General features: G+C 38.6%; 1 protein-coding gene and 1 non-coding gene across 2 annotated transcripts; both read right to left on the reverse strand.

Annotated features, from left to right (window-relative positions):
* Positions 1-259: 259 nt before the first annotated feature.
* On the reverse strand, positions 260-331 carry trnaw-cca. Its single transcript has one exon. It is a non-coding gene; the product is annotated as a tRNA-Trp (tRNA).
* Positions 332-3677: 3346 nt separating this feature from the next.
* On the reverse strand, positions 3678-18305 carry cul2 (cullin 2). Its single transcript, XM_041968672.1, has 21 exons — positions 18200-18305; positions 17007-17145; positions 16650-16752; positions 16446-16540; positions 13755-13860; positions 13473-13555; positions 12297-12393; positions 12111-12221; positions 11204-11366; positions 10991-11115; positions 10792-10899; positions 8839-8898; positions 8616-8744; positions 8451-8537; positions 7376-7528; positions 7229-7306; positions 7080-7146; positions 6326-6528; positions 6134-6235; positions 5903-6019; positions 3678-4414 (listed from the first exon to the last, which is right to left on the reverse strand). The coding sequence occupies exons 2-21, from the start codon at positions 17123-17125 to the stop codon at positions 4283-4285; spliced, it is 2238 nt and encodes a 745-aa protein (XP_041824606.1). The 5' UTR covers positions 17126-17145; positions 18200-18305; the 3' UTR covers positions 3678-4282.
* Positions 18306-18313: the final 8 nt, after the last annotated feature.

Below are 18313 nucleotides of genomic sequence, written 5' to 3' on the forward strand. Positions count from 1 at the left end.
CTGTAAATTTTCAAAAATATTAGACTCGACCTCATTGTCATTCAGCATCATTCACTATAAAATAAACAATATGTTTAAAAGCCTCCAGAACGGAACAAATAAAAAGGAAAATAAAATAGCTATAAAAAATTATTTACATACATCAGAAACAACACAATATTACCCAAAACATGTAATGTTTTATACATATTTAATGTTTTATAAAGTTATATTGATGTCACATTAGAACTTCTTAAAAATAAAAGCAATTACAAGCCCTTGACCCCGACGTGATTTGAACACGCAACCTTCTGATCTGGAGTCAGACGCGCTACCGTTGCGCCACGAGGTCCCGGTTCGCTCGGAAGGGAGGACAAAATTAGAGAAGCTTAGTGGGATTTGACTCATTTGTTCTGGTGGGTTTCTACGTTGAGGACATTCCACGTGCATCTGACACCCGTTCATGTACATCGTAGCCTTTGACGACTCTGACAGATGTCTCGTGAGAAGACACTAATATAACATCCATCTTCCCTCCTTTTCCAAAAAATTCCGGGATGAAATGGATTTTTCGGCTTACGTCAGCACCATGGACAGCTGTGGGACAGCTGTGGAACAGCGGTAGGACCATAGATCCACACGAAAGGATCGACGTCTCATCTTCGCTGTTGCCCAAAGGGGCCGAACGTCCGCGCTGGCGGCCATCTTGCCACAGTCAGCTCGCGCACTCATAACATTGTTTTACTGGTGCATGCACTTTATAAATAACCATAACTTGTTCAATTTAATAGCGATTTTCAAAAGGTTTGGTACATTATAAATGCCAGAGATGTAGCAATGACAGCGCATACTTATAACTAAAGATTCTAGAGCAGAGCTTTAATCACGGACTTTCATATGAAAATAAACAGGTGCGATAAATACACGCACAAGGTGTGTTAAGTACAGAATGGCTGAATATTAAAAATTTAAAATAATTTGAATTATTACATGTTTAGTTTAAACATGTAATAATTAAATTTATTTTATTATATTAGTAATATTTATATTATCATAACACATATTACATTATTCTCATTATTCAGTTCAATGTCTGTAACATCTTGGACATAAAAGTGAAATTTATTTGCAATACAAAACAGGTATAAGATTTAAATATATACATGAAGGAAAGCAGCTTGTTGAAACCCACACCCTGTACAGAGAACTAGACTATGGACATTTACATGTGGAGGACAGAGATCAAAACAGAGAGATGTGTGAGTAAAACAGTGGAGTTGAATTTAACACTGAAAAGGCTCCGAGTTACACTGATTTACAATTAAATAACTTCACACAACACAAACTACACCTCAGTAATTAAAGTAGAAGCTTTTGTAAAACAAAATTGAAAAGAAATTAAATTGTCTGGAACTTGCTGATGCCTGGAGAACGAACTGCTCTGATGAGCCTTGCTGTGCCTTCTGATGGAGAACACAACTGTGCTGCACGTTTAAGTCATTTTTCAAACACAAAAGCTGCAATTTCAACATGTTCAAGTATCCACAATTACAGCCACGTTAACAACTTTAGTAAGAAGCCAAACCGTTTGTCAAGATTTCAGCAAAGTAAGAGTATGTATGTTTGTGCAGATCGACCACCTTCCCACCGATACCACAGATCCCGCGAGAGAAGCCTGTGGCAAGATGGCCGCCGGGTGAGGACGTTCGAAGCTCTGCCATAAAGGGTCAACACACCATACACCCCATATAACCGGGGGACTATTCATTCATTCATTCATTCATTCATTCATTCATTCATTCATTTTTCATTTGTTTCATCTTTATTTTTGTTAAGTATACACAGTCAAATTTAACCACATCATTCACCATTCAGTAACAAAATAGGAACAAACTGAAGCTCATATCTTATATATATGCCTATCCTGGCCCTGCAACATACTGATACACTTAAATTTGTTTCTTTAAATAAACATAAAGTTTGTAGGCGTCCACAAATCATTCTTTGTCACACAATCATCATATAATCGTTGATTATTTTCATTTTAAGCTCTTTTTAAACTAAATCAGAGAGCTAGACAATTTCACTTCAGGACTTAGTCCATTCCATAACTTCACTCCCAAAACTGAGACAGATCTTTTTTTTAAAACATTTCTTCTTACATTGTGAATCTCAAACATAAATATTCCTCTCAAATTGATATTTCCTTCTCTCAGTGTAAAAAATCATTTAATGCTACTTGGAACTATTAGCACTCGAAAAACAATTTACATCATTTTTGAAAATGCAATATTCACAAATTTTAAAATATTACAACTTATGAAGAGTTTATTAGTTGATTCATAACAGCCTGTTTTATTTATTAGCCTATTAGCTTTTTTCTGAAGTTTAATAACTGGATCTATATTTGTTTTATATACGTTTCCCCATATTTCAACACAATATGACATATTAGGCATTAATAAAACCATGAATTTAGTCTTGTTTTCATTAAGTGATAACTTATTCAAATCAAAACATGTTTTTTACACCATCAACTCCCTTTCTACTTTAACAACTGTATTATGTCATATCCTAAACAACATAGATTTGTGTTGTCTGCAAAGATTATAAATTTTAATATTTTAGACACAGAACAGATGTCATTTATTGAAAGTAAAAATAACTTTGGTCCCAATACGGATCCTTGTGGAACATCACAAATTGCTCTTCTTAAAAATGATTGTGTGATTCATTTGTACATACTGAAACCTATTTTGAGTAACTCCTTAAACAAAGTTGTTCAGCCCCTCTTAAATCATAATGTTCACATTTCTTCTGACGAATGACCACATGTATCAAATGCTTCCTGCAAGTCCATGAACGCTCCCAGTGTGTATTGTTTCGAACCCACTGCATTAGCTATGTTCTCTACAAATTCCATCACTGCCAGTTGTTGATCTGTTGCTCCTGAAACCACACTGAAACCGTACACGTGCATGTGGCAGGTGGGTCCTGGTTTAATGGGTCTTCTGAGACCATAAACTAATATCACCAACTTCCTTATTTTATGGGCAAAGTTTCATTTTTATGAATGCAAATGTAGTGTTTTAATGAAGTAGGATCAGGGGCGGAGCTGGATGGCCTCTGAAATCTGATTGGACACCCAGGTGCCACCTGAGGTGATTGACAGGTTGCTGAAGGAGGCCGGCAACATCTTTCCAGACATTTCCTGTGGTACTTTCAGATCCAGACTGATAAACTGGTGAAAGATAACTAACTGGATATCGTGGTGGTTGATAAGGCAGCAGTGGTGGATGCAGAGATCCTGAACAACATTTACACAGCTGGATGGAGGAAGAAGATGTAGAGTGAAGGTGGTAATGGAAGCACTGGGAGCTGTTATCTCCAAACTGGCGGAGAAACTCCAACACATCGAAGGAACACCATCAGATATTCATCCGGAAGAGAACAGGCTTCCGGTAGAGGAGCTTAAAGAAAGCAGCAGGTGAGTCATTTTTAAACATTTAATCTTTTTTAGTATGATTAAATTTACTACATATATCATTTAAAATGATGGATCTTTGATTTCCATCATTGATCCGTCTCCGCCATGACTGACATGACAACTCATCAGCACATCTGAAGTATGCTTCTTATAATTCTCATTTATAAAACTATGTAGTAATAAAAAAAGACTGCGATGGACACACGACAAATACTTACATAAAAACCTTCAGTGTTTTTATTTATTTATTGACAAGCAGCAAGATCATGTTTGTCACCTTACTTTTTCTTTACATTTCAAAGTAGATACAATAGTGAGTATACCAGTTTTATTACAATAGTTGTCCTAATTTCAGTACATTTAACAAAGAAAGGAAATAACACACAACTGCAAACGTGAGAAAAGAAAAGGTTTTTTTAATGATGTCCCCGCTTCTTTTTCCTTTATCTGGACACGTTTACTGATCGCATCTCTCTTCTCCAATAGCTAGAGGCATTTTCTTTATGTGGTTTGACGCACGGGTGCGTGGCACTGGTGATGTTGTAAACAGCTTGAAATCAGAAAGTGGGAGGAGTCTGAAGGAGGGCGTATGGGTGGTGATGTCAGCTGGCGGTCTGACGTGACATGATGACGTTTCTTTTTCTGTTTGAAGATGGAGGCACTCGTCCTGTCAGTCAGAGCAGACAGCGACGGTCCCAAACCCAAATGACGAATGAGAGTCTTTTCTGGTTTGTTTACAGTTTTTAACCTACATCTGCCAGTCAGTCACATGGGGGGTGTTTCTGAACGGAGACCAGACCAGACCAGCTCCTCCGTCTATGCCACGTAGCTGTACTCGTCCGCCGAGGTCTGGCTTCGCTCGATGTACTGCTTGTCGATGAGGACCTCGATGCACTTCTTGATCATGCTGATACTGGGGTTGAACCGGGCTTTGGACTGATTGATGACCTGAACACAGGAACCACAGAGAGAAGAAGAAGAAAGTAGCTGATGGTTAGCCGACCTGCTGATGATGAAATATTAATACTCATGGTTTTACAGTCTTTTTATTAAAATAAAATGCACCCCCCTTAATTAATTAAATTGTTTTCATAGCTTTATTTTTTTTAATTTTGTTTGATTGAGGTTTGTACATTTTCATCTATTCATGTATAAGATAAAATCTGATGAGTGTTTGTAATTTATCCATTCCTTTTCTATACCACTTATTCCAGTTCGGGATCGTGGAGAAGCTGGAGTCCATCCCAGCAATTAGCAGGTCAGAGCCAGGTACACCTGAGCAGGTACACTAGGACCGGTACGCCTGAGCAGGTACACCTGGACCGGTACACTTGGACCAGTACACCTGAGCAGGTACACTTGGACAGGTACACCTGAGCAGGCACACCTGGACTGGTACACTTGGACCAGTACACCTGAGCAGGTACACTTGGACCGGTACACCTGTGCAGGTACACCCGGACCGGTCACCAGTCCATCGTGCTCATCATTTTTTTTAATTGTCTTTTTTGTGTGTTGTAGTTACTTTTCATCTATTTATTAAAAAAAATAAACAAAATAATAATTAAAAAATGAAAATAGTCTTCTTTGTTCGGATTACTATTTATGTATTTAGAATAAAGTAAATAAATACATTTTTCCCATAATTCCATATTCTTTGTCTTTGTCTCCCTACATGAATAAAACCAGTAACTGGTGTCAGACCAGTAACATGGTAAATTCGCGATACTTAGAAGAACTCTAGAAAGTTGTTGACGTCGGTTTTTCTGACAGTTTGTGTTATAATGTGAAGCTACGTCTGGCTGTTTCTAAGCTGAAGAACAGGATATGTGTGACTTCTCTGCAGCTTTCTGGAGGTGAGATCAGCTCTCTGACTCGCTCCACTCATTTCAGTCTTCCAGAAAACTTTTCTTTCACTGCTTATTTATACTTATAAGCAATGTTTAAAATTAAACAGTATTAAATTATTAAAATAAAAAAAACAACTGGATCATTTTGCTGAATTATTTTCTCTTTACTTACTTTAAAACTCTAATAATGTTGGATGTGAATATTTATGCAGAAATGTAAAAACTTATAGAGGTTTTATCAAAGTGAAACCCTCTGATTTAACATCCATGACTTCTGGATTAATGGCCGATTATTCAGTTTATGAATCTACAAACAAAGCGAGTTTACGCTGCAACAGGCGGCCGACGGGGAGCTGAGACATGATAAGACGAGATCCTCCAAACAACAGCGTCACCTCACCGTCCAACATGTTCCCACAAACATCATCTGTTCCTACATTTTCCTCTGCCCGGCCCTGCTGATGGTGGATTATTCTGTTAATCTATAAAAACTTGTCTCTCATGTCTTTCAGCAGCTCAACTAAACCCTGTTAACATCAACGTAAGTAGAATTTTTGCAGCGGCGTCTTGTTTGGCTCCCACTCACCTCCTGGATGAGGGCGTTGTGTCGAAGAACCTTCCTGGCCTTCATGATTCTCACTATAGCAGCTTGTAAATACATTTTTCGGTCCTCGTCTACGGCGCTCCGCGTCTGCTCCATCTCCTGAACGGAACAGACATGAGGCGTGTTTCAGATGAAATCTAAGCTCATACGCAGCATCGTTCTCTACGACTGAAGCTAGAAGAAAGATGAGTAAAAGTAAATGAAGTGTCCGACCTGCGGCGTGTCTTTCTGCATCGATGTCGTGATCTTGAACTTTGTTCTTTTACTGGTGAAACTCATATTTAGTGAAAACGTTGACTCAGTTTCAATCTCCTCCTGCAGGTAGAAAAGATGCTGTTTATTAAAACCTAAAACAAGGCATTATGGGACATGAACCTCATCACGGTCCAGAGAAAAACCTGACACCTTTTCTGAATCGTGGTTGAGCATCTTGACATCTAGAAGGGACTTGATGGTCTTCTGCAGCTCCTTTTCGTTCATCTGGGTGCCGTCCTGCAGCTCCTTGTAGGTTACCGTCTGACTGTTGTTGAAGGTCAGCAGCACAGCCATCTGGTAAGTGGTTACCATGGCAACGTAGGGCTTGGAAAGGTAGTTCATCTTGACTTCACCTGTGTGGGAGGAAGAGAAGAAGTGGATTAGCACTCGGATGGTAAAAAAAACTAACTCTTATGCATTTAAATTTTTCCTTCTTGCCTTCATTTTTTAAAGAGGTTTGTCTAAAAATTAAACATCTAAACTGCCCTTGACTTTAATAAATCCTAAATAATTAAAAAAAAGAGAAAAAGTTAGATTTTCTTGTAAATTCTTAAACATTTATCAGCAATGTAGTTAAGATGAGAAATAATTAAATAACTAACAAATAATCAGATGTAATTAATCTATTTTATTTGAATAACTGACCTTAATATTAACACTACCCAGGAAAAAACGGGGGTGGGGGCCTTAGGTTTGATATTTCTGTAAACTGTGACTCCTTGTGCAGCTCAGGATGGAGGACTGAATCAAAGAGAAGATCTGATCCGACCTGCTGGCTTCCTTAGCGAGCTCAGTTGATCATAAATGGATCAGATAAGGGTTGTAGGTGGATTTTAACTGGACTCCAGGTTTAGGGTTTCTGTCTATAATGGGATAAAATGTGTCCATGATTGCTGCGTATTACCTGTGCAGAGATAGTGCAGCCAAGTCAACTTCCTCCCACTGAAGTGCTGATTATAGAACAACTCAAACTGTAAAGGAAGGTGAAAACAGGTGTTAGCCGGCATTGCTGCATCATCCAATCACGAGTTTCCGTCCAGCAGTGCTCCTCACCATCTGCACGCTCTTCTCTAGTTCTTGAGGGATGGCGAATGTAGACGAAGGGACGTGTGTGAGAGGCCAGGCTCCTGCCTGCAAAACGATTAAAAGGTCAATGACAAGCCGAATCCGTCAGAGCCAGATAAAGGAGTCCTCACACACCTGTAAAACGTAGATCTGGAAGCTGATTCCCAGGTCCACCACCGTCTCCTGCGTCTTGATGAAATTATTGAACTTGTTGTTGAGGTCGGCGCTCACGCTCATGTCTGTGTACATTCGGTGAAGTTTGCTGGTGAACTCGTAGCCACAAGCTTGCTGCAAGTCGAAGGAGGAGACGGTGTGTTTAACAGGTGAGGAGTAAAAAAGCTAAACAGCTAAATAACAAGATTTAACCCTCAAGCATTCGTTTGAGTCATTAAGGACAAATATTTTACTTCCAAAAAACTGCTATAAAAAAACTGAAGATTCATATTTCTTTCTGTATAAATCTCTTAAACAAATTCACCAAAACTACCAAACATTTTAAGATGTTGAGGGTTTTAACCTTTTAAATACCAGCTTGATGACTTGATGTCTCCCAACAACTAAAAAAAAAAAAAAACTGTTTCTTCCTCAGAAAACTAAGTTTGGGGGCTGGGAAGCTTTTCTTTTTGTTTTTTAAGTAAAATCTTTATCAACTTCAGTTCAGATCAAAACAATGAAATATCAAATATTATTGGGATTTTAACCCTTTAAATGCCATTTTTTATTACATTTTGCTCATTTAATTAAAAAAAAGAAACAAGTTATTTTACTTCTAACAAATATTAGGAGGGCTGGGGGGGTTAACTTTTAAATTTTAATTATTATTAGTATTAGCCAAAATGTTGACTTTTATGCCTCATTAATTTTTATGTAGCATCACATTTTCTAGTTAATACCTTCTTAAGTTATTTGAGGACAAAAACTGTCATCAATTGTAAAATATAATCACGCATTTTGGGAAGTTTTTGTCAATAATGAGTCAAGAGGGCAGTAAATTCATATCACAATGTTTAGCTAACCTGTTAGAAAAACAGTTTTTTCTGTGCTTTGTCCTCTAAAATGACCTAAATGCAGATGAGGACTGAAAATTTGCCCAAATGGACAAAAACGTTCACAGTGATGCGGGAGGTGACGTCATGCAGGGAATGAGAAGTTTCCGATTCCTCCTTGAAATCATCCAATTTAAAAACGACACGTCTTGTTGAGGATTTACCTTGAGTTTGTTGATCATGGCTTCTTCCGAATCCATCGACAACGATAAACCGTGTATTAACCGTTTCGCTAGCATTCTGGCATAAAACTGCAGGAAACAGAAACCAACGTCAGACTAAAGTCCGAGTGTTTTGATCTGTCGAACCCACCCAGACGGAGTCGCTACCTTTTGAAAGATGTCCTTGTCGTCTATGTACTTGAACACTGTGATGAAGCTGGTCAGCTTATCCTCCACCTCGTTTTCCGTCATTCCCTTTGCAGATTTCTTCAGAAGATTGTCGCAGTATTTCGCCAGCTGGACAGACACCAGAGGGGGGAGGATGACCCGGTCAAGGAGCTGTGAGCAACACTGTACATGCGTGTGCATGTATGTGCGTGTGTGTACTTACAAGTTCAGGGGCTTTGCAGATGGACTTGGGCTCCCTGAAGTTCACTACAGACGTCAGAGCCTGAGACAGAAAATGAAACCCAGTGATTTCAGATGTGAACGTCTTGTGGTGCATTAATGTTGCAGCAGGGCTGTAAAATCACACATCAGATCATTTTATATAGTTTGCTGTTTGGCAATGTCACAAATTCTGCTACGACAGCATTTATCCTGGATTTGAGATCCGCTGGTCGATATGGGACGACTGGTTTAACGCAATCATCTCCGATCGCTTCCTGATCAATCAGACATTTCAGTGAAAAACGGACTGAATCACGTTGTGGATGCTGAGCTTTAAAATGTTCACATCATGGAAAAATCAGGATATAAACCTTCCTTATATTTAGATCAGAAATTCTACTTTTTCTAACACTGTGGAATCATTTTCCAGCCCCCAAACCAGGCTGTCAATTTCCAGGTTCCACGTTTAGTCCAATCTGGTCTCCAGTGGGTCGGACCAGTAAAATAACAGCTTAATAACCTAGAAAAAAATCCAAACTCCACATTTTTCTCTTTGTTTTAGTACAAACAAGTACACATACATAATTAAGAAGTTTACATTTAATGAACTAAACTTTTGGAAAACTTAATGAACCTAAAATTTCAGGAGAAAAATACGTGAAGTTTCATTAATATTTTGTCTCAGTTGCTCATTTACATGATTTTATTTCTTTATTTGATATGTTTATAATATAGATATTATATAATATTCATATTTTTAATAGTTTTTAAAAAACAATATACATTTATCAAATAAATTATATAATGTTTAAAAATAAGATTGATCAATTTTATCTATTTTAAACATATATATTTTTTTTTACTTTATATGTATTAAATATATTTTATACATTATAATTCTTTTTTTTAATATATATTTTATTTACATATTTGCACCCTTGTAAAAACCACAGCCAAACCGACACGCCGTGTCTGCAGCTGCTCACTGGCATCTCTGGTCCACATGGTCTCTGGTCCACCTGTCTCAGTTGGACTGCTGCTGGATCTCAATCTGTTTCAAAGGTTCGCTCAACTTTTGATTGATTAGTAACGTGTGTGATGATTAGCGCAGCTGTAACTCGTCCCTGGCTATTTTAGTGTGTGATGGACACCCTCCCTTTAGATTTAACTAAAGGAGTCTTCTACTGGGCAACACTTAAACGGGATGTGTCTTATTTAATAACTGTACATTTTTATTTATCTTTATTGTAATGTTATTTTTCCCACTCTTATATTTTAATGTTCTTTTTCTACTTTTCAGTATCTTTTGACTGCTACTTGCTTTTGTACCACCTGAATTGTTCCCCTCATATTATTGGTGGATTAGCTCAACATTACCTCAATATCAACTATTAAATGTCTCTGTTTCTACGCTGGAGTTCTGGGGTGGAGCTGGACTATTTCCAGCCCTGCAGTCGTGATGAACCTGTTTTCTATTGCAGCGACACTGTAGTGGAAGATAAGCTAAAGTTGTTACCTGACAAACACTTTTCCAGAAACATCTGAGATGAGAACACAGATGAGATGAAGTAACCATAACGTGAAGCTTCTCTCTGCTGAACGGTGAAAAACTCTTCCAGCGTTTCAATAAAAAATGTTTGGATGAATTAATATTATTATAATAAATAATATCTGAAACTGATTTCAGGAACTTTTGAAGAAAACACTAAAAGCTGATGCAAAAATCAGGAATTTTGAGTCTCAACAATCAAAAACATGGTGTGAAATCCTGGAGGTGCGTATAGCTCCACCACCTCTGGATATCCTGACAAAAAATGGAAACAAGTCCTGGACCCATGACTGATCTGGACAGATGTGTGTTTACAGCCCTGCTGTTAACTGCGGACAAGCAGACCAACAACCCTCATTTCGGACTAGAACAAGGACCCAGCTCTCTGAGGACAGATTCTGATACCTTATCGAGTGCGCTCATGAAGTGCTGATCTCCGTTTAGGACTGTGTTTATGAGTTGAACAAATTTACTGTGAACCTCCAGAACTGACTCCACAAACAGGGTCGGCATCTACAGGAGCGTGAGAAGAGAGACGAGGTTGTGTTAGACGGAGATGCTTCTGACAGGAGTGGATTTTATGCTTAGCAGGGACATGACTAACGTTTTCCTGAGAGAGGTTACTGGTCCCTCTGATGCCCTCGTTGTGGATGTGGACCTGCAGCTCCTGGATCATGTGAGGCAACCCGTTAGCCACGGCTCTCAGCAGGGTGTACATGTTGGCCATGTCTGGACAAAACAACACAGAAACTTTAATCGGAAACCTCGGAGCTGTTGAAGATGGAGCAGATGATGTGGAAGAGCAGTGCGGGCTGACCGTCTCTCTTCTCTTGCCGGATGATGCTCTGACACTCCCCGTGCAGGAACTGCAGGTGATCTGCCACCATCCTCTGCTGGCATTCATGAATGACTTTGCCGTAGGAGCTGGGGTGCAGGTACTTCCGACATCGCACCTCTTCGTCTTTCAACCTGCCCAGAACCTGTAAATAATATACAGACTCTGAGCTTTGTTTTGTTAAAAAAAAAGGAAAGAAAATAGAGGTGACAGTACTCTGTATGCAATAATCTTAAAACAGGACCTGGTCTGATGTGGTCTAGATCCAAACAATCAATAAAAGAAGCCTTATTTGCATTTTTATAAATAGAATAAATGTTTTACAAATCAGAAGCTGTGTGTTAATAAATGTAAAAGCTCTGTAAAATAATTCAGTCCTGATCTGAACATCCTAAGTCCTGCAGTTTTTCAGCAGGACCAGGTCTAATGTGGTAAAAGTCTCCCATAAAGCTGTGGAATCGTCCTTCGTTTGTATCACAAATCAGAAGCTAACTTTATCAACGAAATGCTGCCGTTTCTGAACGTTTCTTCATCCACGTTCAGCATCGTTTTAAAAACCAAACAGCCTGATGTTCAAGATCTTATTCAGATGACACCACGTTATTCTACGTGGGCACACGCAGGTGCACATGCAGGTGCACACACAGGTGCACACACAGGTGCACGTAGTCCCACCAACGGACAGAAAGCGTCCTCTTTTTGAGAGTTAAAAAATATAAAGCAGTTCATGTTTACATGTCATGTTAGACATCATCAACACTGAACAGAAGCTGGAGTTTAAAAGATTAAATGGCATCACTGGTCAGAAAAAATGCTAAATTCAACTTTTCTCCACTTTGTTCAAGAATAAATCCTGAAGCAGGTGTGGAACACTGTCCATCTGGCCTACCTTCTCCATATACTGTGAGCAGTTGGATTCCTGGAGCAGATTGGAGGCTTCCTGTTTGTAATACTCTCCTGTTTTTATCAGAAAAGGTCCTTCAAAGATTTCCTGATAAAACTGAAACACAACAAACGCAGTATTCAGTGGAGAGGTCAGAGCACATGATGGCTGGGATGTTAATCGATGCCTCACCTTTAATGGAAACTTTTTCTTGTACTGTTCAACATGAACAAAGGAGTTGACGACCCCGTGGATGACCTTCTGGTTGGGGTTCTCGCCGCAACGGTCACTGAAAGACATGATGGAGTCGTCTTCAGCTCTGACTCTTTCAACAAACCACCAGAGAACCAGAGACCTTCTATCTGTGTGGCCGCGGTGCTAACCACCGCGCAGCCTCCCACAATGAAGGTATCAGAGGTAAAAACATACTGGATTATTTCCTGTTTTATGTCCTGCTGGCGAGCCTTCCTCCACACCTTGCTCTTTTTCTATATCCAGTCCAATCCAGCTTTATTTATAGAGCACTGTAAAACAATAGCACCGGACCAAAGTGCTGTACAGAAACTTAAAATAAAAGTCACGACCAACAGTCATGAAAACAAAAAACCCCAAAAATCTGAGCAGAATGATTTAATCTGTTAGTTTGGAGGAAAAACTCTTCTTCTGCCGTACACGGAAGGAAAACAAAGCAACACATGCGCTAACACACACATGTTGTTTAACTTTGTTTTCCTTCCTGATCTGATCACATGGTTCAGTCATGATCCCACATGTAAAGTTCTTGAGGATCTTTACGATTAAATAATCGTAGGTTTAAATTTCATGTGCTGATGACACTGTCCTGGACGACCTGCTCCTCGTGGAAAATGCTGACTGTAAATCCAATTCCAAGATTCCAAGAAGAGAAAACTATTGATTTGAGTTTATTTACTCTATATTAATTTAAAAAAGCACCAATATCTCTTTAATATTCTCCTGTTAGCATTCACTGTGGTTTTGGGTTTCTTACTGGATTTACCTGGTTGTAAAGGTGACAAACTGTCTTTCCATCCATGTACAACAAACATTAACTGCCATTATTACAGGACAGAAATAATCCACCAAACACTCATTTCCTGACTTTTTGGGCCATGTTTATATATTAAATAAATAAACAGAATGGCAGCATGACTTTAAGCTTCTTCTGAAGATAAAATGAAGCACTTTGAGTGGAAAAAGGATTAAACTTCTTATTGATATTATTTATTATCCGACCCACCAGAGAGAGTTTGACTCCCCTGAATTAACATAACAACATAACATAACAAGTAAGAAAACCAGACTTGGTAAATCATTCACACCCGCATACGAACTATGTGTGAAACATACTTTTTGATTTCATTTAGCAACATCCGGATCAGGACAGCCTGCAGGGGTTCAATCATCAGCTTCCTCCACATATCCAGCGCCAACTGCAACAACAAATAAAAAGACAGAGTCCAGTGGAGACAAATCCTTGGACAGTCCAGCCCAGCAGGGTTGTGTAAGACAAACCCAGACCTGGTAAAGAATCCCACTCATCTCTCCATCATTCTGAAGGTCTGTCTCATCTAAATGGATGTGAGAAAAAATGTCTGGACATGGATGAAATGCTGTTAAACGCCTACATACCTCTCCGATCTCCATGAGCGGCTCATTCATGTCCACTCCCCCGTAGCCGTACTGCAGATCAGCTTCTGTTAGTTTGTTCTTCTTGATGAACTGTGTGTTTAGATACCTGGACAACATGACGAGAGAGGTGAGGATGTCACAACGCTGCTGTCAGAAACTCCAACTCCACACGTCAGTTAGCTATATTTCTGTTATTCTGTTTCTCGCCTGTTCAGTGGTATGATCTTAGACCTCATAACAGCCTTAATAGCAACAGGAAAACAAGTACAGAGCAGTGGACCAAGAGTCTACAACCATAACTATATAAATAGTTTTTATATCTCTCTCTCTATATATATATACAGACAGACAGAGAGAGAGAGAGAGAGAGAGAGAGACAGAGAGAGAGAGAGAGACAGAGAGAGAGAGAGACAGAGAGAGAGAGGGCTTAATAATGGAGAGGCAGTCAGATTAACTAAAGAAAGCCAAAATATCTACAGGATCAATACATAATAAATTAAACAAACCTGTTATAATACACCTGTTGTTTGTGTAATATTATCATTACAGATATATTTAGATCTTTTTGTCTTATTTCTAATTATAATATCTGTTAGGAATGTTTTAGATTATTTATAGTAAATATGATTATTGAAAATATAAAATTCAATCAAGCAACTGGTCTTTTTCAGACCAGTCTATCTATTAGCAGTAAATATCATCTCTGTGTTTCTTTAAAATTGAAGGGAACCTGGATGCTGATTGAAGGACAACAACATGTTTATTCAGCGAGCATCTGGTTTCACAGCCCAGATGTGAACTGGGGAAACATTTTAATGTCTCACTGCTTCAATTCCTGCAAAGAAAAGCTCTGCAAACTCCACAAAACATCACCAAACAAACAACAGGACGTCTGAGAACAAAATTTTCTACTGAAACCAACCTGATGGTAAAATCAACTAAATTCTAGTATTCAACAAGAAAGCCAAGTAAACGGCAGGATAACTTCCAGAGATGCTGCCACCCGTCTTCGAGCCAGCTGAATAAGTCTAACTAAGTAACATGCTTTGACAGCTGTGCAGCCATGACGCTTGGCCTGAGTTCTCTGTTTCACTTTCCATCAAAACAAGATGACGTTATAAACACCAGCTAATGTAAAAGTTTAATCTGACAGTCTGAGACATCTGCTGGGACTCAGCCGGACCTTCAGTCCAACTTTAAATCCATGGTGATTAGTGTTTGAAACAATGAAGACTAGCAGGTATCTCACAAGATCGATTTTGGATCATTACCAGGTTTCTGTTAAAACTGGAAGTAATTAGTACTGTGCAGCTACGCTAAAGCTGAGAGACGTTCCATCTTGCTCACAGTTACAAATATATTACAAAGCATTTGTATGCAAAGGCAGTCTGCAGTGAAATACAAATAAAAATAGATCTGAAAGCTCCGAATACATGCTTGTTGGCACGACCCACTATGCCCTTCAAGGTAATACTCTGACAAAAAAAAACATTATGAGCTTGTGAAACAACTAATATGTTTTGCAGTTAAAGATCCAAACACTGAGATCCTCCTACAAATATTTACATTAGTTGAATTTGTTACAGACTACAGCCATCAGACAGCTAAATACTTGTATAGATCCCCTAAATACATTAATTCATTTAAGAAAATTCTTCATTTATATTCAGAACACACAAAGTAAACATGTAGGGCAAAACAAATGTAGCATGAAATGGTGAATCAACAAGATTTATATTAGCATTTTAACCCTTAATTTTTTTTACTATTTTTTTGGACCAGATGTTTGTTATTTGTTTAAATCTAAACCAGAAAAAGCTGAAGCTTTTAATCCCAGTATAAACCAGTCAGCAGCAGACATGATGTTTCTCAGCTTCAGATTATGAGGTTAAAATGATGTAAAACGAATGTATGAATAGATATAGCAGCATAAAGGCCGACCAGAAGAAGAAAGCAGACTTTTGTAGAAATAACACACAGATCAACAGTGACCAAGCCTTTTCTCATCTGCATCATTCTCTCAAGTCTTGGCTTTCAGGAGAAAAAATATTGGCATTGAAACAAAAACACAACAGAAACTATTTCCATGTTTCCACTTTTTCCTCATTTCCAGTTATTTCTGCTACTATTTACCTGCTATCCTCACTAAACCAACTCCAGTTCAGCTGCTTTTTGGCGCCACCGTGCATCAGAAACGTCTTCTTGGCTTCATTCCAGCCATAGAGGAGCTTTATTTTTCTTCTTTTCAGACACACATAGAACTTTCTGCTCACTGGTTGATCTTTGGCTGCTCCTGATTGGACATTACCGTCAATCTAAGCTCTCTGATTGGTGGAAAGTTTGACAGGAAGTGGCTTCATCATCACGTCCAGGTCTAAATAGAGGTCTCTTAGTAACACAGTAGTGATAGTGATGTTTTTATGATGAAAATGTGATAAATAATGCTGTTATCATGGATCATTTGAATTTACCAGATAGAGCCTCTGAATAAAACTACATTTAGTGGCTGGATTGTAAACCTCCTGGACGGGATAGAAATGCCTGGAAAACTTCTGTTGATCACCTAAAGGGTAAAATATCCATCACAGTTTACCCCACAAAGCTACATACTGCTGCTCCTGAGAAATCAATAATAGTGTAAATGATGGCGCTTGGGTCTGTTGGAGAAGTTTTAAGGGTCAACAATGTTACCTGTACAAGCAATCCATGTAGTCGGCTCCTTTGCTGTATTCATCCCAGTATCTGTGGTACATCACTAAAACCTTCTCTTCTGACTCCAGAACTTTCTAAAGTGCACACACAATCAAAGCAGGTATTACAAAAAGCATCAGCATACAATAAACCAGCATCTTTTTTTTTCCTTTCCAGCCATTGGCAGATTTTGTGAGTACTTACCTTGTACAACTGCCTGACATGATTCTCAAGAAAAACCTTGGTCTCTGTGTACAATCTTTCACCCAAAGGTTCTGGGTATGCAACACACAAGGCATAAATGTCACTGGTGTCAAAGTTAAGGATAAATACAATCAATAAATAAAACAATAAACAGTAAAGTCATAAAGCTGTGGTATGCATGTTATTCCTAACATGTTCCTATGTCAGTGTACGATGATAATGCTTATGCTTTAACCATTAAATCACTAAATTTCTAAGTGGAAATAAAATCTGGTTCATTACACAACCATTTGCCACTCTGAGACTTAACAAAGATCTTAAGCTGCAGTACAAATGTCAGCGTTTGGTAGAGGATACGAGAATCTATCATTCCATGTAGCTCTCTCCACGTAGTCGAGCATCACAACAGCCTTGATAGTCGTCAATAACTTGTTCCATGTCTCATCAAAATCCACCACCCGTGGCTTTAAGGACATTGTGGAGCTTCTCTTTCAGCCTAATGGAGTAAAAGAATGCAAGGTTGAGAAAGGGGATTAAAAAAGAAGAAACCATAAGTTTCTTCTGTTTTAAGTTTTAAGAATGCGGCCATCCACCAACGTGTCCTGCAATTTGGCTTGTTTAAATGTTTAAAGCTTAAAAAGAGAACAAAGCCGGAGTCAACAAGTGCTAAAGCATAGCAGTGACAACAAAAGTGAAAGACAGCTTGGCAAGATAACAGAAGAGAAACTGTGATAAAAAAGAAAGAAAGAAAGAAATATCAGGAATTAAACTGGTGACAGAATCAGTTTAAAGTCCAGACCTATTGTTTTTTGGATTGTTAGCTACTTTATTTTATCATTATGAGAATTTATATAACACTCATCAAGAATATCTCTCGGGCAGGAAAATAGATATTTAATCTCTCCATGCAGCAACAGATTAGTGTTCATTGTGTTCAAGTTCATAAAATGACTACAAATGTTCATTTAAACACAACACGCGTCAGGTAGGAGAAATAACTGAGAATTTTACCAGTTAACAACACAGAATATAATACTTTTAACTTTCTGTTTTATTTGCCAATAGAACTATGAAATACACTAAAAGTAAGGCCCTGTATTGTTTTTCGTCATTCATACCAGTTGATTTAACGTCACAGATAACATTGCAACATCATGATACAGTTTTTCTTGCTAGCTACTTCACATTGACAAATATTGGCCTGACATAAAGAAGCAATGATCTTGCTGGATAAACACCACTTTCGCAGTAACAATAAACGTTGCCATGTAAAGGTTACTGCCTAGCGAAATGCCAATCCCAAAATAGGATGGTGAGCTAAAAGGCTAACTAGCTTCTCCCTAGCATGCTACTTCCTCCTGCATACGATTTTGAGGCATCAGCTAGCAGGTAGTCGGCTAGCAGGTAGCTAACGATAGCTCAGCTATCGCTAGCAAATTGTCATCTTAATAGTTTCCCCACATTCACTCTGACAGCTCAGCAAAACGTGGCACTGCTGTTAAACAAAACTGATTATTTAAGACAGGGGGCGACTTCTTAATTGTCCCTACCTCTGTTCGTTAGTTACTTGTTACAAAACTCAGGTTTCACCGCTGTCACAGGCTTGATTTGTCTCACTGGTCTTCGCTACCTTTCGGATTATACCATTCAGTTAGATGGGGATA

The sequence above is a fragment of the Melanotaenia boesemani genome, chromosome 18 (genome assembly GCF_017639745.1).
Source record: "Melanotaenia boesemani isolate fMelBoe1 chromosome 18, fMelBoe1.pri, whole genome shotgun sequence".
NCBI classification, from domain to species: domain Eukaryota; kingdom Metazoa; phylum Chordata; class Actinopteri; order Atheriniformes; family Melanotaeniidae; genus Melanotaenia; species Melanotaenia boesemani.

What these genes read in the sequence shown, in the direction of transcription:
- cul2 (XM_041968672.1), bottom strand. Translation starts at nt 17,125, where the DNA reads ATGTCCTTAAAGCCACGGGTGGTGGATTTTGATGAGACATGGAACAAG. An exon ending in AGAAAAAGTTTCCATTAAAG is followed by an intron (nt 12,222 to 12,296) that starts GTGAGGCATCGA and finishes GTTGTGTTTCAG; the next exon opens with TTTTATCAGGAAATCTTTGA. An exon ending in ACAAGGACATCTTTCAAAAG is followed by an intron (nt 8,538 to 8,615) that starts GTAGCGACTCCG and finishes TGTTTCCTGCAG; the next exon opens with TTTTATGCCAGAATGCTAGC.